The sequence below is a fragment of the Dama dama genome, chromosome 15 (genome assembly GCF_033118175.1).
Source record: "Dama dama isolate Ldn47 chromosome 15, ASM3311817v1, whole genome shotgun sequence".
Classification (NCBI taxonomy): domain Eukaryota; kingdom Metazoa; phylum Chordata; class Mammalia; order Artiodactyla; family Cervidae; genus Dama; species Dama dama.
Window position 1 is genome coordinate 85,757,791 of NC_083695.1, and position 26,482 is coordinate 85,784,272.

The 26,482-nt window shown below is 41.1% G+C and overlaps 1 protein-coding gene across 1 annotated transcript; it reads left to right on the forward strand.

Moving 5' to 3' along the window:
* Positions 1 to 3,245: 3,245 nt before the first annotated feature.
* On the forward strand, positions 3,246 to 3,511 carry LOC133070782 (small ribosomal subunit protein eS27-like). The gene has a single exon (XM_061163178.1). The coding sequence runs from the start codon at positions 3,257 to 3,259 to the stop codon at positions 3,509 to 3,511; it is 255 nt and encodes an 84-aa protein (XP_061019161.1). The 5' UTR covers positions 3,246 to 3,256.
* The last annotated feature ends 22,971 nt before the right edge of the window (positions 3,512 to 26,482 follow it).

Sequence of the window (26,482 nt, forward strand, 5' to 3'; positions counted from 1 at the left end):
GTTCTTCATATCCTTTCTGAGTGACCGTGGAATGGATTATCTGCCATGAACTATTGAACCCCCTCTCAGCAGAGGTCCAGCCAATGAACATGAGGTCCTATGTTTCTGTTTTAAAAGAAAAGGAAGTTATTCTCCAAAGACTGAACCCATAGCGGCCTGTTTTTTACATCATTGCACCCAACACCTTTGTGGTTATTTAACATCAGTCTTTTTTGCTAGATATGCAATTGCATGAGGATAAGGACCTGGGCCTTTTTTTTTTTTTTATCATGTTTCTAAACCCAACATATCTTAGGAGCTCTGATATTTGCTGAATGATTAATCATTGGAGAAATAAATATTCATTTTGGCTACCTGAGAATAAGAAGCTGAGAAGTAATTTCAACATCCAAAGAAGATCCAAGAGTAAAAGTTAACATCTAAGAAGGCAACTCTTGTCAGTGGAGAGTTGGTGAATCATGTCTGCGAGACAAATTAATTTAATTACCTGGTATGACTGCTTCATTTGCAATGATTATTTATTCACTGAGCTGGCTAAATTAGGCTGTTATCATTCACCTCCTTGTTTCACTACCCTGGAGATCGGAGATGTGAATCTCCTGCGTGTTCGTAAGAATGGATTAAACCGCCCTTCTAATACAGTGCACCTTTGTGCATGGACAGTTTGTTCAGCCCCTCTCCCTGGCTCTGGGAGGCCATTTTGGGAAAAGCAGAGCCGGTATTTGCTCAGTTCAGTTGCTCAGTTGTGTCTGACTCTTTGTGACCCCGTGGACAGCAGCACCCCAAGCTTCCCTGTCCATCACCAACTCCCAGAGCCTACTTAAACTCATGTCCATCACGTCAGTGATGCCATCCAACCCAGTACTTAACCTTGCTCCTTATGCATTTCCTTTGAGTGAAGTGAAGTCACTCAGTCGTGTTCGACTCTTTGCGACCCCATGGAATGTAGCCCACCAGGCTCCTCTGTGCATGGGATTCTACAGGCAAGAATACTGGAGTGGGTTGCCATTCCCTTCTCCAAGAGATCTTCCCAACCCGGGGATGGAACCCAGGTCTCAAGCATTGTAGGCAGATGCTTTACCATCTGAGCCAGCTTAATGCCTGGTTCCCTCCCCCTCCTTTGGTTCATTTCATTTAAGTTGTAAAGAAAAGATTCAAGGCACTGAATGTAAAACTGAACATACTGTGATGGTTCTTCCTCTGGTAGCTGGGCTGGTCTTAGATGTTATGAGGCTCTGGGCATTGCACATGTGGGGAGTGGAGCTGTTGTAGTTCCATTGTCAAGTCGTGTCCGACTCTCTGTGACTCCATGGACTGCAGTGCACCAGGCTTTCCTGCCCTTCACTATCTCCTGGAGTTTGCTCAAACTCATGTCCATTGAGTCGGCAATGCTGTCCCACCCATTCTTCAAAGTTCTCACTCCTTTTGTACCCACTTCTGACTCCACACAGGCAGAGATGGCCATGTATCTTGAATCTGGCTCCTCCCAGCCTGCAGTAGTCTGACAACTTGGTTTGGGTTGGGTGGAAAGGATCATACAATTTTGGAACTGGAAGAAAAGAAAGTGAAGTTGCTCAGTCGTGTCTGACTCTTTGCGACCCGATGGGTCGTGGACTACCAGGCTCCTCCATCCATGGGATTTTCCAGGCAAGAGTACTGGAGTGGGTTGCCATTTCCTTCTCCATGGGATCTTCCTGACCCAGGGATCAAACCCAGGTCTCCCGCATTGTAGGCAGACGCTTTACTGTCTGAGCCACTAGGGAAGTCCTGGAATTAAAGGAAAGCTTAATAAGTTCTCTAGCCCAAGTCCCACAGATGGGAAGAGTCCCTGTCTTTCTGGCTCCAGACTCTCACTGAGTGGAAATTGGGCCAATTAGACTTTGCACTACTTAGATGCTCTTACCAATAAGAGCATCTTATCTCCAAAAGGAGATAAGTTATTTTTTTCCCTTCAGGAGAAAAATAAAACCTGCCCAAACCACCCTCAGTAGCTTGTTAAAATCACCTTACTTTCCCCTGACTCTTCAGCATAATGCTGTTTTCTTTGCTGTTCTCTCTTCAAATCAGCCAGAAGCAACTTTGATGGAGCCCCACTTGCCCTCTGGAAGGTGCTGCTGGAGCCTAGAGGGTAGGGCCAGGGATGTTGTTAAACATCCTCCAATTCACAGGGCAGCCCCTCGTAACAGAGAATGATCCAGCCCAAGGTGTCAGTAATGGTGAGGCTGAGAAACCCTGCTCTCATGCCATGTCGTAGATACATCATGAACCAGTTTAGCATTTGCATGAATGTGAGTGAAGCAGATAGAGTTCTCAGCATGTGGGGTCTCCAGTTGGCTTTCCAGGTGGTTCAGTGGTAAAGAACCTGCCTGCCAGTGCAGGAGACAGAGATGTAGGCTCGATCCCTGAGTGGGGAAGATCCCCTGAGGGAGGAAATGGCAACCCACTCCAGTATTCTTGTGGGGAGAATTCCATGGACAGAGGAGCCTGGTGGGTACAGTCCATGAGGTCATCAAGAGTTGAACACGACTGTAGTGACTGAGCATGCATGCACAGGGTCTCCAGCGCCCAGCCCAAAGCCGAGCACACAGTGGATCCTCAGGATGCTTGTGCTAAGACACGGTCGCTCTGTTCTGGAACTCCACAGCCCCGGGTGTGACCTGATCTGGTGTTTCAATCCTACCATGTGAGCAGTGGGAATCTTCAGAGCTGATGTTTCCTGGACGTTTTTATGCTTAATTACTTTCAATGCCTTTGGAAAAAGGAGATAAGTTATTTTTTTCCCTTCAGGAGAAAAATAAAATAGCTTTTTTCCTTTTGATTCTAGAGACTGTGCCTTTCTGCAAGTCAGTAAAGCGGAATACTCTTGTTATAAATCTATGTTTCTATTGTACAACATTTCCTTTCTTTGCCTTTCCAAGGAGACTCCCAGAGCTATTGTTTAATGGGATGCAAGCCTGCTGCTTTTAGCGTTTTGACCGAGAGATCCTCTCTTGGAGTTCAGAGTGCTTGGGGCTCTGATGGGCCCTCTTCTTGTCCTCTTAGGGAGAGAGAAAGTCAACCCATGTCTGTAAATCGTGCTCAGAGAGTAAGGAAAAGGGGTGATGCAAAGCTGTTGCTCTAGATTGTCTGGAACCTGGGTAGATATTTAAAAGTATTGTGGAGGGACTGAAGAGGGCAGAGAATAGGAAAGTCTAGCAGGGGTTTGAGTTTAAGAATCACTCTGCCTTTCCGGTGGTGATGACCTCCTCACGAGAACATGCCTCTTGCAAAGGATCTTCTTCATCCCTCTCCAGAAGAAGAGAAGAGGAAACACAAGAAGAAGCGCCTGGTGCAGAGCCCCAATTCCTATTTCGTGGGTGTAAAATGCCCAGGATGCTATAAAATCACCACCGTCTTTAGCCATGCACAAGCAGTAGTTTTGTGTGCTGGCTGCTCTACTGTCCTCGGCCAGCCTACAGGAGGAAAAGCAAGGCTTACAGAAGGATGCTCTTTCAGACGGAAGCAGCACTAAAATCTCCCTGTATCAAGATGAACGGGAAAGCATCCCAATAAACAAGCTTTGGATAAAAAAAAAGAATCACTCTGCATTTTTAAAAATAACAGATGTGATAGTTTTATTTTACTGCTTTTGAAAAACTTAGCTGGCCATTTGACAACATTTCATCACTTCCTCGCCAAGTGGGTTAAAAATCAAAGTAAACTTTCTGCTTGCTAAAATTATGCCTTCTCTGGCTAGGAAACCCTGGATTTCCAAGAACATTACATCTCATATTGTGCATTTCCTTCTGTGACAATGAACACAGGTGTGAACACTTTATCCTCCCATGGAAGAGGTTAGTCTAGCCCCAGATGGTGAGAGCACAGGGACTCATCTGAAGCAATGAACCCCATGTGAGCCTGCCTCATAATTGATGAGGATTGAGATAGAAAAATAGGAGGTGGACTTCTCTGGGGGCCCAGTGGTTAAGGCTGCACCTTCCAATGCAGGGGATGCAAGTTTGATCCCTGGTCAGGGAGCTGAGATTCCACATGCCTCGTGGTCAAAAAACCAAAACATAAAACAGAAGCAATATTGTAACAAATTCATTAAAGACTTTAAAATACTAAAACCACCTTAAAAATGATAAGTAGAAAAGCATAGTTTGAAGAACTATGTGGTCATTAGTATTCCTTATTTAAAAAATTTTTTTAAACTCCCAAAACATTTTGTATTGGGGTATAGCCAATTAACAATGTTGTGGTAGTTTCAGGTGAACAAAGGGACTCAGCCATTCTTACACATGTTTCTGTTAGTATGTTTTTTTTCTGGAAAAGGCAATTTAACGAGAGGTGAGGTACAAATAAAAGCAGGAGTATGGATTTTGGTGAGATGATGAGGTCAGCTTTAGTATTTTTATAATAGCTTTATTGATACATAATGCACTTACTATACAATTCATTCATTTAAAATGTAAATTCAATAACCTTTAGTCTGTTCATAGATGTATGAAACTATTACCACAGTCGATTTTAGAATATTTTCATCAGCTTAAAAAGAAACCCTGTATCATCTTTAGCTATCACTTGACATTCTCACAAGCCCCTAACTGCCCAGCCCCTGGCAACCACTAATTGTGTCTATATGAATTTGCTTATTCTGAACCATTCATTTTATTTTTTAAATTTATTTATTTTAACTGGAGGCTAATTACTTTACAATATTGTAGTGGTTTTTGCCATACATCGACATGAATCAGCCATGGGTGTACATGTGTTCCCATCCTGAACCCCCCTCCCACCTGCCTCCCCATCCCATCCCTCTGGGTCATCCCAGTGCACCAGCCTTGAGTGAACCATTCATTTAAAATGGAGCACACAGTATCTGGCTTTTGGTATCTGGCTTCTTTCACTTTGCATAATGTTCTCTAAGTTCATCCATGTTGTGGATGGATGAAAAATATTCTATTGTATAACATATTCTGTTTATTTATTCATCAGTTGCATGCCAATCAATCAGCAGAATCCCCAGGTGCCTGATGAGTGTTCAGTGAATGAAAGGATGAGTCCATTCATTCAGCATGCATTTATGATGACCTACTGTGTGGGCTTCCCTCATAGCTCAGTCAGTAAAGAATTTGCCTGCAATGCAGGAAACCCAGGTTCAACTCCTGGGTTGGGAAGATCCTCTGGAGAAGGAAATGGCAACCCACTCCAATATTCCTGCCTGGACAATCCCTTGGACAGAGGAGCCTGGCAGGCTACCGTCCATGGGATTGCAAGAGTCGGACACAACTTAGCGACTAAATCACCACCACTGTGTGCTAGCAGTTGGGGATTCTGAAGAAAGCTAAAGAAAGCTTTTATTCTGCTGGGGCTTAACAGTGCCTGGAGAGACAGACAGGTGACAAGCGAACATGTAATATGCTGGCTGATGGCAATTCCTATGAAAACCATAAAGCAGGATGAGGAGGACTGGACTTGGGAGAATCACAAATTTACATATCCCTGATGGCTCAGATGGTAAAGAATCTGCCTGCAGTGCAAGAGAACCAGGCTCTATCCCTGGGTCAGGAAGATCCCCTGGAGAAGGAAATGGCAACCCACTCCAGTATTCTTTCCTGGGAAATCCCATGGGCAGAGGAGCCTGGCGGGCTGTCCACGGGGGTCACAAAGAGTCATACACCACCGAGCGACTAACGCACTATGAGTTCCTTTCCTCTTCTCAATCCCAGTACTCCCAGTGAGGCAATGGCAGAGCTGGGAGAGAAACCAGGTCTCCTGTAACCTGAATGGCACTTCTGACATTGTGAGACTGGCCTGGATGCTAATGGAGAGCAGTCTGGTCCATATATCTCTGCTTTTCACACAATTTCCATTGTCCTTGGAGAAGGCACTAACTTTCTCCCTTTTTCTTCCCTGCACACTTTGTATTCTAAACTCTGATACACATGAAGAGCTCACTGTCATTTTGCCATTTGGTACTTTGGTGGGCATTGAATATTCCCTTTTTTATTAATGGGATTTAATTTTTATCAATTAATCCTGATGGAAGCTCTCTGTGGCGCCTCCTCTGTGGCTGGTGTTTGCAAGCGCCTGGAGCAATGAGAGCCCGCCTCCCGCCTGTGCAGGCAGGAGCAGTGGCTGCTAATTGTGCCGCGGATGCAAAGGCATCACAGACTATGCTCCAAGGAACACCTACCTAAGTGCCCTAAAGCATGCTCATTTTCCTTTATCCATGGCCCCTCGCAATCTTGACAACCTGGTTTCTGAGAAGTGAAGTGGGGCTTCAATTCTTTCCAATTGAAGGGTTCAATTCAATTCAACCCTTACCAATTAGGAGGTAAGGGTTGCAAGCAGAGAATTTTCAAAAAAGTGAGTATTTCTTCTCCAACTACAGAAATGTATGTCTGAGATAACCAGCAATGAGGGACTGAAGTCCACTTAGGAGAAAACTTTGTCACTATAACGTTCCTTTTTCATGGACATATCTTTTCCTCTTTAAAAATGTAGAGCTGAAGCACTGGGTACCGTGGCCATTAGGACTGGGGGGATGTGACATCTGACATTTGATACCACTAATGGGAGCCCCTTGAGTCAGTAGTAGAAGATCAAAGGCTCTGCCCAGTGGGTCTGGGGTGCCGGGGAGGGGCTTCCTGCCTTTGCCTTGGTGCACTCCTGGGGTAAGTTATTCTTCCAAGTAAGATCTGCTTACTGCCTTAGGGAGAAATGCAGACAGTGGAGCTCCTGGGAAACCCTACATCTCAGGCCCCATGCACATTTCCTCCTTATGTAACTGGCTAGGGTTCTTTTTTTTTTAAAAAATTAATTAATTTTAATTGGAGGATAATTACTTTGCAATATTGTGGTGGTTTTTGCCATACATCGACATGAATCAGCCACAGGTTGGCAAGGGTTCTTGAATGGCAGAGGGAGACTTCGTTAACAGTCTGCGAGCAACTGAGAATGTGCTCTGAAGCAGGAATCTACCTCCAACAAAAAAGAAGTAAAGTCAACATATTTGTAATAATAAGTATTGCTACTACCATTGAAAAAGTACTAAGGTTGATAGAGGTCTATTTATCAAAGTTGTATATTGTAACAATCTTTGGGGGTTAATTTTATTTAAATGAAAATAATTATGTATGTGATGCATGTACTTTGTTTAAAAAAATATCCAAACAGTACAGATAAAAGCAGTGAAAAATAATGCTCTCTCTCACCTCTGGACTCAAAATTTTCCTCCTCAAAGACAAGTAGAGTTCTGTGCATGTTATTAAAAAACTGTTTGATGCATTTTCAACACTGCAATAATTTGTAAATAATAGCCTGTAAATTGCATGTAGTCATCCTGACCTGGACTTCTATCCTAGCGTTCATTGCTCTCCAGCTCAGGGCTTCACTTCTAGAAGCCTCTGTATTTACTTCCTTCATAAGGCTGTTAGCATCAAATAAGATAAGTCTTACATATCTGAGGTCCTAGTCAGGTCAGTGCTCAGTAAGTGGTGGCCTATGTGACTGATTCTTTATGATTTATCTGCTAAGTTATGGTTTCCAGATAAAATGTAGGACTCCAAGTCAAATTTTCAGATAAACAATAAAGAATTTTCTAAGTATATCCCAAGTATTGCATGGGATATACTTACACTAAAAATAATCATCATTTACCTGTAAGTCTAATTTAACCAGATGTTCTGTGTTTTTATTTGTTGAATTTGGCAACCCGACAGTAAATGACAAACTCCGAGCTGTAGGACATGGAGAGAACAGCATTCTAGAATGTTAAAATATTACAGCTGGTGGGGGACCGTGGTTTAATCCCCTCATTTTATGAGGTCCATCTTCAGCACTCTGAGTGTCAACCAACTTAGCCAGATTCTTTTTTCTTTTTAATTTTTGGTTGTGTGAGTCTTCGTTGCCGTACATGAGCTTTATCTAGTTACAGCAAGCAGGGGCTTCTCTTGTGGAGCACAGGCTCCAGGGCATTTGGTCTTAGTAGGAGTTGTGGCGCATGGACTTTGCTCCGTGGCACGTGGGCTGTTCCCAGACCAGAGATCAATCTCGTGTCCCCTGCTTTGGCAGGTGGATTCCCATCTGTCGTACCACCAGGGAAATCTTCGAGCCAGACTCTTAACTGAAGAAGTGATATGGCAGGAGGAGATTCTGTCTGTGGCTCTGTCCTCAGGATTAGTCTATTGCCAGCTACACTCATGGGTTCTCTGCTCTTCTCTGTTACTCCCCACACTCTCTGTCCTTGGAAAGTCTGGAACCAAGAAAGAATCTTCCTTCAATCGTAGCTGTAGGATTATACACTGAGGGGAAGGGAAGTGAAGGGTGAGGAAGACTATTTAGCAAGCCCTGGAGAAAACTGATGGGTCTCAAGACGAGTGAGGTGGAGACAGTGGGGCAGTTAGTCTCTCAGGGCTTATGGAAGTCAGAACTGTCTTAGTTGATGTGTGGACCCTCCTGAGTGGTACCCTCCCCTTCTCTTTCCTGGATAGAATAAAACATGAAATGCTGGTGAAGGTTGCCTGTTGAGAGGAGGAGGAAGTTTCTGATATTTGGCCGCTGATAACTCAGCTAAGCCCTTCCTTAAAAGCATGTTAGGTTATAGTTTTCATGAATAATATGGACACTAGGTAAACATCTGGAAATGAAAAAAAATGTAAGTAAACATCTCTTTTCCTAAGCATATGTTATCCTGTAGTTTAGATTTCAGAATACTTAGGTGGTCTGATTTTTTAAAATATTTTATTTACTTGGGTACCAGGTAAATAAAATTATTTATTTACCAGGTCTTAGTTGCATCACGCAAGATCTTTAGTTGCTGCATATGAACTCTTAGCCGCAGCATACGGGACCTAGTTCCTGGGCCAGGGATCCATCCTGGGCACTCCTGCATTGGGAATGCAAAGTCTTAGCTACTGAACCGTCAGGGAAGTCCCCTGGGGGTCTGGTTTTCATGAGATTGACCATTCTCTTTCCTCTGTGGTCTGGTTCTCTCTGTTTCTGTCTCTCTGTAAGCTCCTCCTTCCTTTTCCCCCATTCTACTCCTGGGTCATTTCAGAGCACCTCTGGCATTTCCTTCGTGAGCTTCAGTTTCATAATGTCCAAGGAAAATTTATGTCACTGCATTCCGTGTATGATATTCTTATCAAGTGGCAGTCGGGGACAGACAGTAGGGGAAGTGGTTTGGAGGCCATTACCTTCCCCATTCTCTCTGGTAGAGAGAATGCTGATGGTCATCCGTGGAAGCCATCAGAATGAGAGTATCTACAGCCAGCGTACGTGCTAAGTCACTTTGTCGTATCCGACTCTTTGCAACCTCATGAACTGTAGCCCTCCAGACTCCTCTGTCCATGGGATTTTTCCAGACAAGGATACTGGAGTGGGTTGTTATGCTCCCCTCCAGAATCCTCCCTACCCAGGGATTGAACCTGTGTCTCCAGCACCTCCTGCATTGGCAGGAGGGTTCTTTACCACTAGGAGCCTCCAGGGAAGCCCCATCTACAGCCAGAGAGGAAGTGTTTTCTAAGCAAGTGGCTGCCAGGGTTGCATTTGTGAAGGCAAATGAGAGGAGAGGTCTGATGTAGGGCATGAAACAAAATGGAATAATAAAAGACATTTCATGGTGCTAGTAAGTCTGGGAATGGTTGGTGAAATTATTTTGATTTTGTAAATTATTTCAAGAATTTATTTTTTGAGATATTTAAAGTTTTTCTTCCTATTTCCTTCCAATTATAATTATCAAATTATTGGGGAAATTGCTTCTATATTGTAATTCATAAAATAATAAGGCTAGTTTGGTCTCTTTTCTTCCCCTTTATATTTATTTCTTCAGCTGTGCCATGCAGCATGCAGGATCTTAGTTCCCTGGCCAGGGACTGAACCCATGCCCCTGCCTTGGGAGCACAGAGTCTTAACCTCTGGGCTGGCAAGAAGTTCCAGTTTGGTCTCTTGCTGCTGCTGCTGCTGCTGCTAAGTCGCTTCAGTCGTGTCCGACTCTGCAACTCCATAGGTGGCAGCCCACCAGGTTCCTCCGTCCCTGGGATTCTCCAGGCAAGAACACTGGAGTGGGTTGCCATGGCCTTCTCCATTGGTCTCTTAAGGAGGTTTTAATTTTTTGGTATGTGTTTGTGTCATACTTTTCATCAGGCTTTTTCTTAGGATGCATAGAAAACAAAATCTCTTTTAGGAATAGTAGATGCAAAGAAATGTGTAAAGTTAAATATAACCTATCTTTATGAATTCTGAAAGAAAAATCTGACTAATCAGCATGGGGTTGGTACTTTTAAAACCTCCAAAGGCCTTCAGGCAAGGAAGACACAAGAATCATAGGCTTGAAATATTACCATCAGTAAGTTGGAGTTTAATGAAGTAAAGCTTGATCTTCACGTAATGGTGTCAGTTAATTGATCCTTGGCATACTCAGTGAATTTAACTACTGCTTAAGTCATGATTTTCTCCTCTGAAAACCAGGACAAAGGTTGACCATCTTGTTCTTTAACTTATCCTTGATTAAAAAATAAAATCAAGTGGAAAACTTTTTTTTTTTTTGCATGTTAGTCATTAACAAAAAGGAGGAAGTATTTGCATATGATAATACACTTGTGTATTTACGAGTTGGTTTGAATGATAACTACTGGTAAGGTGACTGCCAGTGTACCATGTAAAGAATTAACAAGAGTTTTTGATAAAAGTTATGAGCTACTTTATGTCTTAAAACATAAGCCATCGATTCCTTGTAAATGTTGGCTACGGAATGTAGGGGTTGGGCATGTCCTTGTTTTGTTACAGGAACTCATTATAGAACTCAATATAGAGGCATTATTGTCTAAATATTTTTGCTCGGAAACTTGTAAACATTTATAACTTGTCACTTCAGTTCAGTTCAGTTGCTCAATCATGTCCGACTCCTTGTGACCCCATGGACTGCAGCACGCCAGGCTTCCCTGTCCATCACCAACTCCCGGAGCTTACTCAAACTCATGTCCATCGAGTTGGTGATGCCATCCAACCATCTCATTCTCTGTTGTCCCCTTCTCCTCCCACCTTCAATCTTTTCCAGCATCAGGGTCTTTTCCAGTGAGTCAGTTCTTTGCATCAGGTGGCCAAAATATTGGAGTTTCAGCTTCAATATCAGTCCTTCTAATGAATATTCAGGGATGATTTCCTTTAGGATAGACTGGTTGGATCTCCTTGCAGTCCAAAGGACTCTTAAGAGTCTTCTCTAACATCACAGTTAGATAATTTAGGTCTAGCATACATAATTTTCCTTGGCTTGTTAGAAATGTTTGCTTTTTTAAAATCTTCAAATATACAAAATAAAGAAGCCAACCTAAGTTAAAGGGAAGAAAAACAGTAAGCAAAAGATGATGAAAAGCTTAAAACTGTTTTTATGTTGTCTATCTGGTTTCTTTGGATTTTGTATCATAGTTATTTTAAAGTTCATGTCTGACAATATCAACTGCTGGCCCATCTATCTATTGACTAATTTTTGACGTAATTGTGCATTTTGTCATTTTTTAATGACAAGTACGCTAGATATTTTATATATGATAACTATAGAGACTGAAGTAAATAAAATTTACCTCCAGAAAAGGACATGTACTTTCTTTTTGCAGGCTGCTAGTGTGGGGTGATGAAGTCAGGTCTTGAATTAGATCTGGACTTTTCTGCAACTTTGGTTCCATTTACCACTTGCTTCAATATTTTGAGAGGAGATTTAGGGCATTTCCTGTGGGGCTAGGCGTCTAAGCAGTGTCAGATCCAGAGGTCTCTGTGTGTTTTTTTGTTGTCGTTCAGTGGCTGAATTGTGTCTGACTCTTTGCGACCCTATGGACTGCTGCATGCCCAGCTTCCCTGTCCTTCACTATCTCCCAAAGTTTGCTCAAACTCATGTCCATTGAGTTGGTGATGCCATCCAACTATCTCATCCTCTGTCACCTCCTTCTCCTCTTGCCCTCAATCTTTCCCAGCATCAGGGTCTTTTCCAGTGAGTCAGCCTTTGCATCAGGTGGCCAAAGTACTAGAGCTTCAGCTTCAGCAGCAGTCCTTCTAATGAATATTCAGGGTTGAATTCCTTTAGGATTGACTGGTGTTTGTTATAGCTGAACCGATTACTTTCCTAGTGGTAGGAGTGCTCCCTTTACTTTGCAATCTATGCCTAGCCTTTTGGATTTCCAGACAGCTTCCTTTGTTCTCCAATCCTACCCTATGCATTTTGCACCTTGGGAGATTTCTCTGCTTCCCAGAATGTTTTAGGCAGGTTTCTCTCAGCTCTTTCCAGCTAAGAGCCCTTTGTGTCTTCCTCAAAGAAATTGCTTTCCTCAGCTAGCCTGCTCTCCTTCCCACCTTTTCAGACTTGGCCCTGTTGCAGGAGGAGGCTCTGTGTGCCTTGGGAGAAATCTCTCTCATTTCTGGTTGATCCCCAGCTACAGTTTGCAGCCCTGAGCACTCTGTAAGGACCTGTGGAAAAGAACGGGCTGGGAGAAGCAAACCTGTTCTGGGGTCAGGACTCCTGGAGTTCACATCTGTCATTGCAGTTCACAAGTGCCCATCAGAAGTTCATTCAAGGTTTGGTTGGGTCCTCTTTACTCCCACCCTTGTAGGATTTATCCTCTTCCTGTTGCTCAGCCTGTGAGGAGAGCAGCCGTGGGTATCTTTTCTCCTCCAAATGGCTGGTCATTAACTGGAGTTGAAATTTAGTCTGGTGTGCATTCATAGCTTGGCCATCTCATTTGGTTGTTAGACAGAGGGTAATGGTCTCTTACAACTTTCTGCACATTATCTTTAAATATATAAAACATTTTCTGTCTTGACTCTTAGAGTGCTCTGTCATCCATGTTGAATATGTCCTCCTCTCTGCCTATTAAAATACTAATGGATTTTTTAGAACCAGATCAAGTCCATCTCCTCTGTGAAGCCTTTCCTGATCCCCTAGGGCACAGTGTTACTCTTACCTCTGAATTATTTAAGTACTTAATGTCTCTACAATGCTCTTGACTTTGGAAATAATGCAGCTGTGCATTTTCACTTATTTTGCCTACATACATCCCATCAAGCAAATGCCCATTTTGAAAAGTTGGGCATGTTCACATTAGCAGAACTGATTGACTTGTATATTCATTGGCTCAGCTCCCAAATGTAGAGGTGCTCACAACGACTTAGAAGAAGTAAAGAAGAGTGGCAGGAGTCCAGGGGGCCTAAAAAAGTTATAAACTTTTCTTTGAAAAATGAACTAAAAGGTTGAATCTGGGAAACAAAAGCTACCTATTTTATCATCAGTTGTGCACAGGACCATAGTAAAAAGCAAAAAGAAATTACTAATCAACCTGGAATCATCTGGAGATCATAGGAATAATAAAGCAAACAACATGCTTTTATAGAAACAAACCTGACCAGGTCTGTTTCATTTCCTTTGGAAATAGTGTACAGTCACAGACACAAGGAGAAGCGATGGTATAATCTGAGTTTATAATATTATTTCCCTTTAATTGTTTGTGAACCTAATCAAGAGGTTATGGCAGAGATTGAGAATGAAAAACAGATGGATGGTTTTATAGCTTGATAACCAGTGAGAGCCTTTGACTGTGTGGATCACAACAAACTGTGGACAATTCTTAAAAAGATGGGAATACCAGACCACCTGACCTGCCTCCTGAGAAATCTGTATTCAGGTCAAGAAGCAACAGTTAGAACCGGACGTGGAACAACACACTGGTTCCAAATCAGGAAAGGAGTACATCGAAGCTGTATATGGTCACTGTGCTTATTTAACTTATGTGCAGAGTACATCATGAGAAATGCCAGGCTGGATAAGCACAAGCTGGAATCAAGATTGCTGGGAGAAATATCAATAACCTCAGATATGCAGATGACACCACCCTTATGGCAGAAAGCAAAGAAGAACTAAAGAGCCTCCTGATAAAAGTGAAAGAGGAGAGTGAAAATGTTGGCTTAAAACTCAACATTCAGAAAACTAAGATCATGGCTTCTGGTGAGAGACTTTATTTTTTGGGGCTCCAAATTCACTGCAGATGGTGATTTCAGCTATGAAATTGAAAGACGCTTGCTCCTTGGAAGAAAACCTATGACCAACCTAGACAGCATATTAAAAAGCAGAGACACTACTTTGCCAACAAAAAGCCATCTAGTCAAAGCTATGGTTTTTCCGGTAGTCATGTTTGGATGTGAGAATTGGACTATAAAGAAAGCTGAGCACCAAAGAATTGATGCTTTTGAACTGTGGTGTTGGAGAAGACTCTTGAGAGTCCCTTGGACTGCAAGGAGATCCAACCAGTCCATCCTAAAGGAAATCAGTCCTGAATATTCGTTGGAAGGACTGATGCTGAAGCTGAAACTCTAGTACTTTGGCCACCTGATGCAAAGAACCAACTCATTTGAAAAGACCCTGATGCTGGGAAAGATTGAAGGCAGGAGGAGAAGGGGGTGACAGAGGATGAGATGATTGTATGACATCAGTGACACGAAGGACATGAGTTTGAGTAAGCTCTGGGAGTTGGTGATGGACAGGGAAGCCTGGTGTGCTGCAATCCATGGAGTCGCAAAGAGTTGGACACGACTTAGTGACTGAACTGAACTGAACCAGTAAGTGGGACTTCCCTGGTGGCTCAGATGGTAAAGAATCTGTCTGCAATGCAGGAGACTAGAGTTTGATCCTTGGATTGGGAAGATCCCCTGGAGAAGGGAATGGCTACCCACTCCAGTATTCTTGCCTGGGAAATCCTATGGACAGAGGAGCCTGGCAGGCTACAGTCCATGGGTTCTCAAGGAGTTGGACACCCCTGAGTGACTAACACATTCACTTTCAACCAGTTAACACCTGAACTGACTTTAGGTCAGTCAATGACAACTTGCTTCAGTGAGCAGATCTCTGAAAGCCAGCCAATCAGGGACAATATTATGTAATGAAAATTAGTCAGCTAGCAGTAGACCTGCTCCAGTGAGCATACTTCTTCAGTCAGTTCAGTTGCTCAGTCATGTCCAACTCTTTGTGACCCCATGGACTGCTGCACACCAGCTTCCCTGTCCATAAGCAACTCCTGGAGCTTGCTCAAACTCATGTGCATTGAGTCATTGATGCCATCCAACCATCTCATCCTCTGTCATCCCCTTCTCCTCCCGACTTCAATCTTCAGCATCAGGGTCTTTTCTGATGAGTCAGTTCTTCACATCAGGTGGCCAAAGTATTGGAGCCTCAGCTTCAGCATCAGTCCTTCCAACGAATAATAAGGACTGATTTCCTTCAGGATGGACTGGTTGGCTCTCCTTGCAGTCCAGGAGACTTTCAAGAGCCTTCTCCAACACCACAGTTCAAAAGCATCACTTCTTCAGTGCTCAACTTTCTTTACAGTCCAACTCTCACATCCATACATGACTACTGGAAAAACCATACCTTTGACTAGATGAACCTTTGTCGGCAAAGTAGTGTCTCTGCTTTTTAATATGCTGTCTAGGTTGGTCATAGGATTTCTTCCAAGGAGCAAGTGTCTTTTAATTTCATGGCTTCAGTCACCATCTGCAGTCATTTTGGAGCCCAAGAAAATGAAGTCTGTCACTGTTTCCATTGTTTCTGCAGTCAGCACAGAAACATTTCTAAGGCTGACATCTTCCCATTCAATTCTTCCTTTTCCCCTAAATCCTGTAGAAGATCACCAGTTGGCTTTGCTCAATGAAGTCTTATGGGACCTCACCCTTATTTAAGTAAGTACTAAATTTAGCATTTTAGATTCATATTTTAAGTGATGAGTCTCATCCTTTCATATGTTCCACCAAAATAATTTTTAAGGCCTTCACTTGCAGCATTCCATGGGTTCCTTGGACCTAGGACATGTTTTTTGGGCAACTTGGTACAAATATTATTTGTCCTTTGCATTTGCTGCCAGGTAATTCTGACTCTACAGTGATTTGTCTTGCAACAGGTTTTAAAGTTCTTGTTGCTTATTTCATTATCCCAGGGCTTGTAACCAAACCATCTCTGGCTTATTTCATTGACTTTGGCTGCTGAGTTTATTGCCATATTCTGTGGTTTGTATCTTAGAATTTATTTAACAAAATTATTTTAAGGAAATTAGACTTTTGGTTTGTAGGCACACAAACTTTTTTTGTTTGTTTTTAAGTCAAATTTAAGTATATGTATACAACAATCATTAGAAGTTTTGGTTTGTAGTTGTACTGCTTGGTAAATATTTTTGCCATTAACCTACTGGAGAATTGCACTGATCCCTTTGCTTTTGCAATTGTTTGACTATTTGTACAGTGATGTCTAAGGTGTTTTTGTTACTTCCTGGATTGTCTTGTGCCTGTTGAATACATGAAGAAGTACTCCACAGAGAATGGGAATAGGTGCAGGCTCAATAAATTTCCTCTTCAATCCAAGCCCACCTAGAAGACAAATGATTGGACATCTGTTTGATTTGTGGCCAGTTCATGCAGACTTGATGGGTTACATTAATACTTAGCCTTGTATCCCCTTCAGAATCTTCATAAAGACACTGTCAAGTCAACCAGAGATTGTGTTGTTTCACTCATGATCTGGAGTCAGTAATTACCTGGGATTCTACGGCATGATCTCTTTCTAGTTAATCTGTGTCAGTGTTTCACTCTCCTCAAGAACTCTTTCCTACATGAAGTTGCTCTGTAATCCTCACTTTTGCACTTACCTTGATAAGTGGCAAATGTATTTTGATTTAGAATAACAATGCCTATTTGGGAAAACTTTTGACATGTCAAAATTAATACACTAAAGAAGGATTCTAGAAAAATTAGGAAATAATAACATTCAAAGGTTCAAAATCAGCTTCTTTAAAATTGTTAAGCCTAGGAACCCACAGAAGAAAATGCTGACTCTAAGGTATTTCCTCTCAAAAAACACTCTAGCTCACTATCATTCAAGCCGTGTGGAACCCACTCTTCTTACATCTCCCATCTCTGTGTTGTCTTCACCATCCACTTTACAGCCCTTCTCTTCCTTCTGTTCCTTCCTCTGACCTCCTAAATGAGCTTTCCTTTCTTCAGGATTTTCTTAATAAAAGAACATGCCGTTTTTATCACACTATGAATGTCTAAAGTGAAAGATTGCAGCCTGGAAGCTGAATTTAAGCCAATGGTCTAGAATTGAGTAAAGTAATTTAAAAAATTTAAACCTCAGTGAGATGGACAGAAATTTACTGCAGAGCTTGAGATTTTATTAGATATTTATTGTTCTGGACTATCAAATCTATACCAAGTAGTTCATTTGATTGCTAGCCCCCTCAGATGGGGGAAAATGGTTAAAAGCACAGGATGAGAAAGACAGTTTAAACAGCCCAGTGGTCCATAATTTAATAATCGCCTTGAGAGGGCAAGAAAAATAGACAGTGTATTCTATTAAGCTATTTCAGAAGTCTTTCCCAAAGAGAAGATTGGACAAAGATTCAAAATTGCAAACAAAATGAAGATGAATCAATAGGAGACTTACAAAATAGACCCTCGGAAACTTTTAAGCAGTATTCTGGCTAGTCCTAGCCACTTGTGTAAAGGGAGCCTTGTCCTCTCTTTTCGTAAGTAGATTTAGACCTGAAATAGAGGTTTTAGTCATAAATAAGTAAATTGGAATAGAAAATTGCCAATTTAAAAGATATAGAGAGTAAATAAGCTAGAAATTAAAATGGATTTCTAGATCTCAAGGCAAAACAACTGACCTTTGAAATAAGGACAAAAACAGGACTGAAAGTCTATGAATAAAGATCTCTGTAAATGTTTGTAAGCAGAAGGGCCATTAGAAGAATCAGTGTTCCATATTATCAAAGAAATAAAAACTCAAACATGGTATCATGCAAAAGAAACATTATCACCCCCCCAATTTGCTCTCCTCCCTCCGAACTTCCAGGAGAAATTGTCTAAAGATATGAAGAAAGCCATCAGCTTTTTTGTTAATATAGTTACCACTAACTCTCTCTGTCCTCCACTGCCTTAGAATTCAGTTCCCCAGAGTGAAATGGTAAAGTTGTCTGAAAGGTAAAAGGACAAGCACATTGACTGGAAGTAAGTACAAAAGCAGGAAAATAGTTTTACTGGTTTATAACAGTGTGTAAGTTTCATTATGTAAGCCAGGGAATCCTGTTGTGCTGCAGTCCATGGGGTTGCAAATGGACACCACTGAGCCATTGAACAACAATAAATTTCATGTGTCTCACGTTATATTTTGACTTCAGAATACAGTACAGTATGCTCATCACCAAAAGTTTAGTCACCAGAAACTTGACCCCCTTTACCCATTTTGTGCTCCCCCAACTGCTTTCACCTCTGGTAAACATTACTCTGTTTTTTGTGTCTGCTGTCTGCTGTTTTTATTTGATTATTTGCTTATTTACTTACTTAATTGTGTTCCATATATGAGTGAAATCATCTGGTATTTTTTTTTCTCTGTCTGACTTATTTCACTTAGCATAATACCCTCACGGCCCATCCATGTTGATAATAGCTATTCTATTGAGCATAAGATGATATCTTATTGTGGTTTTGCTTTGCATTTTCCTGATAATTAGTGATGTTGAGCATCTTTTCATGTGCCTGCTGGTATCTGTATGTCTTCTTCAGAAAAAAATGTCTATTTAGCTCTTCTGCCCATTAAAAATCTGTTGCTGTTGAGTTGTATCAGTTCTTTATATATTTTGGATATTAACGGAGTACTTTTATGTGTACATGTTTGTGCTCACTCAGTTGTGTCTGACTCTTTGCGGCCTCATGGACTGTAGTCTGCCAGTCTCCTCTGTCCATGGAATTTTCCAGGCAAGAGTACTGGAATGGATTGCCATTTCCTTCTCCAGGGGATCTTCCCGACACAGGGATCAAACCCGTGTCTCTTGTGTCTCCTGCATTGGCGGGCAGATTCTTTACCACTAGTGCCATGTTATGTCATACCAGAATGTAGGCTAAATTGTAAGAGGCAAACTTGAAGGCTTGTGGTAAACTGTAGAAGGTTAGAGAAGGTATAAATTTTATTTGCCTTGGTTTACTAAAGCCATTGAAGTACTAGGAATTTCTAGTTATTCTGAGGCCTGTCCCATGTTCACAGTAATTTTGGGATCATAATCAGAAGAACGCTCATTTCTCCTTGATGATGCAAACACTGCAACTTTAGTAAAAGATCTACTTTGTATATAAAAACAGCAGATATAACGTACTGAGAAAGGCTTTATTTTGAGAAGTCTCTTAAAATTCTCCTATACATGCTTATTGTAGGTGATTTAGACAGAAGAATGCACACTTTCTGTATGTTTTGAGAAATAACTGAAGAATGAACTATGGCTTCAGAATTCCTAGGGACAAAAGACTTCATGACATAGGCAGAAAATTGAACAAAGTCCAGCGCCCAGATTGGTGAAATGGGAGGAGCACATTTCAGCAGTTCTGTCTAAGTAGGATGGTCCTCCCAGGAGGAGTTCTGTGCCTGGTTGCTAGAGTTGTGAGCTGACCAAGCTTCTGCTTTCAGTGAACACCATTTTTAATTGAAAGAAATAACAGATGGGCAAAACTAGTTTTTTAGACTTGAGCATTTGGTACATATTTGCTCAAAAATGAACCAAGGGAGTTTGTTTCTTAAAGGAAAACATCTGACCAGATTTGCTATCAGCAATAAAGTTTGAGTTTTCTCAAACTTTGAGTATCTCTCATGATCTTGCCAGTTTCCCCACACTTTAACACTTTTCTGATGGGATCAGTTAAGATGTTAACAAATGCGATTTTGATATTGTATGATTAAATATGGTAATTATGGTAAATATGGTAAATTAATATTGTAATATCTGTATTACTCTGTGACCTAATACTTTCCAAATCACCAAAGCATGAAATGGCAAAATCATGTATAGACAAAATATCCATTCAAATATACTATCTGTAGTATAGATCAATTAATTTTAATATAGCAGAATATGAAAAGGTCATTGATATGATATCAGATTCCACTTTGCAGTTAACCTTTAAGAAACTATCAGCTGTCAAGTTTGATGTGGTATCAAGAAAGACATCCACGGGGACATGAAAAGACTATTATAATATTTCTCCTCTTTCTAATTATTTGTATGAGATCAGATTTTTTTTTTTAATGAAAGCAACATATTGCCACAGGTTGAATTCAGACACAGGTAGTAGAATCTGGTGTTTTCTTTTAAGTCAGTCATTTAAGAAGTTTGCAAAAGTGAAAAGCAATGCCACTCTTCTCCCTGATTATCTTGTTTTGTAAAATATAGTTACTTTCATTTAAGCATATTATTTCTGCTAACATATAGTGGATTTTTTTACTGTCATTTTAAATCAAGTAAACATTTACAAAATATCTCAGTTTTGATTTATAATGCACTAAGTATCAATGAATATAAGCCACATAAGCAAAAGGTCTTTGGAGTCTTCAATACTTTTTGAGTTAAAAAGGTTTGAGGACCAAAAAGTTAGACAAATTCAAGGAAAAGTTTTTGGGTAATTTATTATGTTCAGTTCAGTTCAGTTGCTCAGTTGTGTCCCACTCTTTGTGACCCCACGAACCGCAGCACACCAGGCCTCCTTGTCCATCACCAACTCACAGAGTTCACCCAAACCCATGTCCATTGAGTCGGTGATGCCATCCAACCCATCTCATCCTCTGTCGTCCCCTTCTCTTCCTGCCCTCAATCTTTCCCAGCATCAGGGTCTTTTCAAATGAGTCAGCTCTTCGTATTAGGTGGCCAAAGAATTAGTTTCACCTTCAGCATCAGTCCTTCCAATGAACACCCAGGACTGATCTCCTTCAGGATGGACTGGTTGGATCTCCTTGCAGTCCAAGGGACTCTCAAGAGTCTTCTCCAACACCACAGTTCTAAAGCATCAATTCTTTGGTGCTCAGCTTTCTTTATAGGCCAACTCTCACATCGATACATGACCACTGGAAAAAACATAGCCTTGACTAGACAGACCTTTGTTGGCAAAGTAATGTCTCTGCTTTTTAATATGCTGTCTAGGTTGGTCATAACTTTCCTTCCAAGAAGTAAGCGCCTTTTAATTTCATGGCTGCAATCACCATCTGCAGTGATTTTGGAGCCCAGAAAAATAAACTCAGCCACTGTTTCCACTGTTTCCCCATCTATTTGCTAGGAAGTGATGGGACCAGATGCCATGATCCTAGTTTTCTGAATGTTGAGCTTTAAGCCAACTTTTTCACTCTCCTCTTTCACTTTCATCAAGAGGCTCTTTAATTCTTCTTCACTTTCTGCCATAAGGGTGGTGTCATCTGCATATCTGAGGTTATTGATATTTCTCCCAGCAATCTTGATTCCAGCTTGTGCTTCCTCCATCCCAGCATTTCTCATGATATACTCTGCACATAAGTTAAATAAGTAGGATGACAATATACAACCTTGAAATACTCCTTTACCTATTTGGAACCAGTCTGTTGTTCCATGTCCAGTTCTAACTGTTGCTTCCTGACCTGCATATAGGTTTCTCAAGAGACAGGTCAGGTGGTCTGGTATTCCAGCATTAGATTAAAAAATGCAAGTATGTAAATGTCATTCTGGTGAGATGAGTTCCTACTAAACATTTGGCTTGAAGGTTCCTACTAAAAGAAATTAAAGATGGCAGATTTTGAGGACTGGATGGAACCTCAAGGGTCATCTATTCCAATGGTTATCTGCCTGGATGCAAATTAGAATAACTCATGGAATTAAAAATAAAATAAAACTTAGGTTTAGGTTCCACTTCAGACCTATTAAAACATTTCTGGAGGGCAGGCATAGTTATTAAAGCATTTATTTATTTATTTATATGTGAGAATAGACTCATGGATATTTATTTATACTTTGACTATAACCCAGTACTTTTTTTGCTCAAATTGTTCTAGTTCTAACCATTGGAAGCTCTTTTAGTTGACTTCTGGGTCCCTTTGGTATAATCTCATCATTGTGGTTTTTCTTTCTTTCATTTTTTAAAGTCCTTTCTTACTTTCTGGCACAATAAAATACTCCAGGATCATCTTATATATTTCTTGCTCCAATCTGAGAGTCAGTCGTTTATCCAGGGAGCCCTGATTCTTTTTTTTGAGAATGATATTAGAAACCAAGTTTCTTAGGTGTGTTCGTTGCTACTTGGGTGTCATTGCTTCCAGGCCCTCTCAGCTGACAGAACAAGGGAATATTTTTGTGTATACTAAGCCGTGTATCTACAAGTATTTCTGTATTTCTATCTGTATCTATATTAAGCTAAATATGCATTCATACTGATGTCTCTAATTCTAATCCATTGCTGCATGAATCATTCCAGCTACTTCCCTGTGTATTTATTTTATTCTGTTCTGTTTTACTGTACTGCGTGGCTTGTACGATCTTAGTTCCCTGACCATGGATTGAACCTGGGTCATGGCAGTGAAGGTACCAAGTCCTAACTACTGGACTGCCAGTGAATTTCCAACCCTGTGTATTTTAATTTTACAGTCTTCAAAGTTATTAAAATTAGGCTGAGACAGTTCTGGTGTCCCCATTTTATTTTTATATTTTTAACTTTATTGATTCATTTACCAACTTTGCTGTATACCTAGTACCACTATCTTTGGCCAAGAATAATAGCATTTTTATTTGAGCAAATAAGACATTGATTAATGCTCATGGTCAACTGGATATAATCTCAGGGTTATCTTTAGAAAGTGAATTGAGCTTTACAAAGGAAGAAGCAATGAATAGATTCTTTGTCTTAAAAGAAGCCATAATTTTTTGTCCCCAGATGTGCTTTATGAATATATCATTATATGAGTAGGAAATAGAAAAATACCAAGGACAGTCATCTATGTTTGAGATCTGATACCAGTTTAGAGCATCAGTTGCAATCCTCTTAGCATCTGCGTATCATGAACTTTTACTGTATAATAGAACTGGAGGAAAAATTATGAGAAAATCTGTTGAGATATAAAAACTTAATTTGCTTCAATACTTTGGATGGATATAATTTTGGAAACAGGATGGAAGATAACACAAAATGCCTAGATCTTTTGTGAAATATAGTTACTTTTAACCTTTGGAAGCATATAGGTTTGAACTTACATTACTAAACCTAGAAAGTGAAGTCCATGTCTTAGGCAGGACTGTTCAGTGGTTTCCATGTCTTATAATCCTCTTTTCCTGACTGAGAACCTAAAGTTTGTGTTATTGCTTATCTCTGCAATTGATTCCAGTGGCCACCTACAGCATCTTAGTTAACACTTTTCAGACTTTGAAAAAAGACACTGATGCATTCTTCTGAGCAAAGTGTATATTAAACAGTTTCCAGTGGGAACTTAACGTCTTGTCTCCCTCAATGATCACAAATACTGGGACAGTAGACACATCTGGGCCTTAATCTGTTCTCAGGTATTTCTAAAAGCTGTTTGCTTCTGGTGGACACTGAACATTGATGGTGGTTCATTATTATGAGATGCCTCCTGCTGAGGACTTAAATCATGTTCCCTCTAAAGTAGGGGATAAATCTGGGACCTGCTCAGGAAGGTTTTGATTTCTGTATCTTGGGATACAGCAATCAGTCACCTAGGTCAGGGTCCAGGACTCTTGTCCTCCCCTGTTTGATAATTCCTGGCATATTCAGGTCCAGCAATTTAGTTCCTGTCCTGGTCTCTGATTTTGTTTTCCGCTTACTGTTCAGTTCAGTCACTCAGTCGTGTCCGACTCTTTGCAACCCCATGAATCGCAGCACGCCAGGCCTCCCTGTCCATCACCAACTCCCGGAGCTTACTCAAACTCATGTCCATTGAGTTAGTGATGCCATCCAACCATCTCATCCTCTATCGTCTCCTTCTTCTCTTGCCTTCAATCTTTCTCAGCATCAGGATCTTTTCTAGTGAGTCAGTTCTTCGCATCAGGTGGCCAAAGTATTGGAGCCTTAACTTCAGCATCAGTCCTTCCAATGAATATTCAGGACTGATTTCCTTTAGGATAGACTGGTTGGATCTCCTTGCAGTCCAAGGGACTCTCAAGAGTCTTCTCCAACACCACAGTTCAAAAGCATCAATTCTTTGGCACTCAGCTTTCTTTATAGTCCAACTATCACATTCATACATGACTACTGGAAAAACCATACCTTTGATTAGATGGCTCTTTGTTGGGAAAGTAGTGTCTCTGATTTTTAATATGCTTTCTAGGTTGGTCATAGCTTTTCTTCCAAGGAGCAAGCATGTTTTAATTTCATGGCTGTAATCTCCATCTGCAGTGATTTTGGAGCCCCCCAAAATAAAGTCTCTCACTGTTTTGTTTCCCCATCTATTTGCCATGAAGTGATTGGACTGGATGCCATGATCTTAGTTTTCTGAATGCTGAGTTTTAAGCCAAGTTTTTTACTCTCATCTTTCACTTTCATCAAGAGACTCTTTAGTTTTTCTTCACTTTCTGCCATTAGTGTGGTGTCACCTGCATATCTGAGGTTATTGATATTTCTCCCAGCAATCTTGATTCCAGCTTGTGCTTTATCCAGCCTGGCATTTCACATGATGTACTCTGCATATAAGTTAAATAAGCAGGGTGACAATATGCAGCCTTAACCGTACTCCTTTCCCGATTTGGAACCAGTCTGATGTTCCATGTCCAGTTCTAACTGTTGCTTCTTGACCTGAATACAGATTTCTCAGGAGGCGGGTCAGGTGGTCTGGTATTTCCATCTTTTTAAGAATTTGCATAGTATACAAAGCAGAAGTAGATTTTCTTCTGGAACTCTCTTGCTTTTTTGATGATCCAACGGATGTCTGCAATTTGATCTCTTGTTCCTCTGCCTTCTCTAAATCCAGCTTGAACATCTGGAAGTTCACAGTTCACATAGTGTTGAAGCCTGGCTTGGAGAATTTTGAGCATTACTTTGCTTGCGTGTGAGACGAGTGCAATTGTGCAGTAGTTTGAGCATTCTTTGGCATTGCCTTTCTTTGGGATTGGAATGAAAACTGACCTTTTCCAGTCCTGTGGCCATTGCTGAGTTTTCCAAATTTGCTGGCATATTGAATGCAGCACTTTCACAGCATCATCTTTTAGGATTTGAAATAACTGAATTGGAATTCCATCACCTTCACTAACATTGTTCTGCTTATAGTTCTATATAATAGTGCTGTGTGCAGAAGGATATAAAGTGCTTCTATATGCATTGTCTAATTTCACTAACTTGTTATGTATATAATTTTGAGTTTCATGTACTGAGTTAAAAGGAGGAGGGATAAAGAAGATGAGTACAGCGGGGAGGGGGGCAGACATAAACAGACATACAAACTACCACAGTTCAGAAAGTACAGAAGTCCAATAGTAGAGATAAAAACCAATTCAGGCATATGTTTTGATTTTAATTACTATCATCCACATCCTTAATTTGAGGCTAAGGATGGCTGCTTTCCTAAGGTCAGATGTCTTACAAATGTCAGAATTGGGACTTGACCCAGGGCCTCTGACTTTTGTACTCCATTTGCTCTACAGTTGGAGTCCTACTTTTCTTAATCTTCTCTCTCACATGCAAAAACTCTTAACTCCAGTTCTTGGGGATGCCTGGATTTTTGCTTCCAGATTGTTGCTAACTGCAGGGTTCTGCTTATTGCCAGAGTCTTTGCCTCTAGGCTCCCCTGGACTAGCTAGACATACCTTCATGCTACTGTCAATGGTTCTTTATTCTCCTAAAACTGCAGAGCCAATTGGTAGGCTTCCCACGGGACCTGGTGATTCTAGCTGCTGTTTACGTAGTGACCTTCCCTTTCTTATTCTAGAGCTCAGATGCAGGTCACACGAAGGTTTCTCTTCAGCACCAGGCCCAGGGAACAGCTCCAAGAAGTGTCCCATTGGGAACCTTTAACATCAGCTTGGTGCTGAATATAAACTTAGCAAAAGACAGATCCTCAAGGGTTTCCCGAATTGCTGCGGGAAATACTATTCAGAGTTTCCTGCAACAGTTCTTCCAGGATCTGGTCTGTGGTTTAACGATCAATTTTGTATTTTTGGTTGTAAGTGAGGAACTCAATTTGCTTAAGAACACAAGACATATATTAGTTCTCAAAACTTACATGTCCAGGAGTGCATCTGACTTCAGGTCTGATTGGGTCCAGAAGCTTAAATAATGCCACCATGAACCATTGTCCCATCTCTTAGACTGATTCCTCCATGTGAGGGGTGAAATGGCCACCCACTGCCTCTAGACTCATGTCCTCTTAGCTTGCGTGTGTGCATGCTCAGTTGGTTCAGTTGTGTCTGACTCTTTGCAACCCTACAGACTGTAGCCTGCCAAGCTCCTCTCTATGGGGATTCTCCAGGCAAGAATACTGGAGTGGGTTGCCATGCCCTCCTCCAGGGGATCTTTCTGATGCAGGGATTGAACCTAGGTCTCCTGCACTGCATGCAGATTCTTTTCTGCTGAGCCACCGGGGAAGGGAAGCCTGTTTTGTTAGCATGGTGACTCCAAAAAATAGCACTAGCAGCAAAATCCCAGAGAAGATTGATTGTCTGGCATGAGCCTTTGACAA

What these genes read in the sequence shown, in the direction of transcription:
- LOC133070782 (XM_061163178.1), top strand. Translation starts at nt 3,257, where the DNA reads ATGCCTCTTGCAAAGGATCTTCTTCATCCCTCTCCAGAAGAAGAGAAG.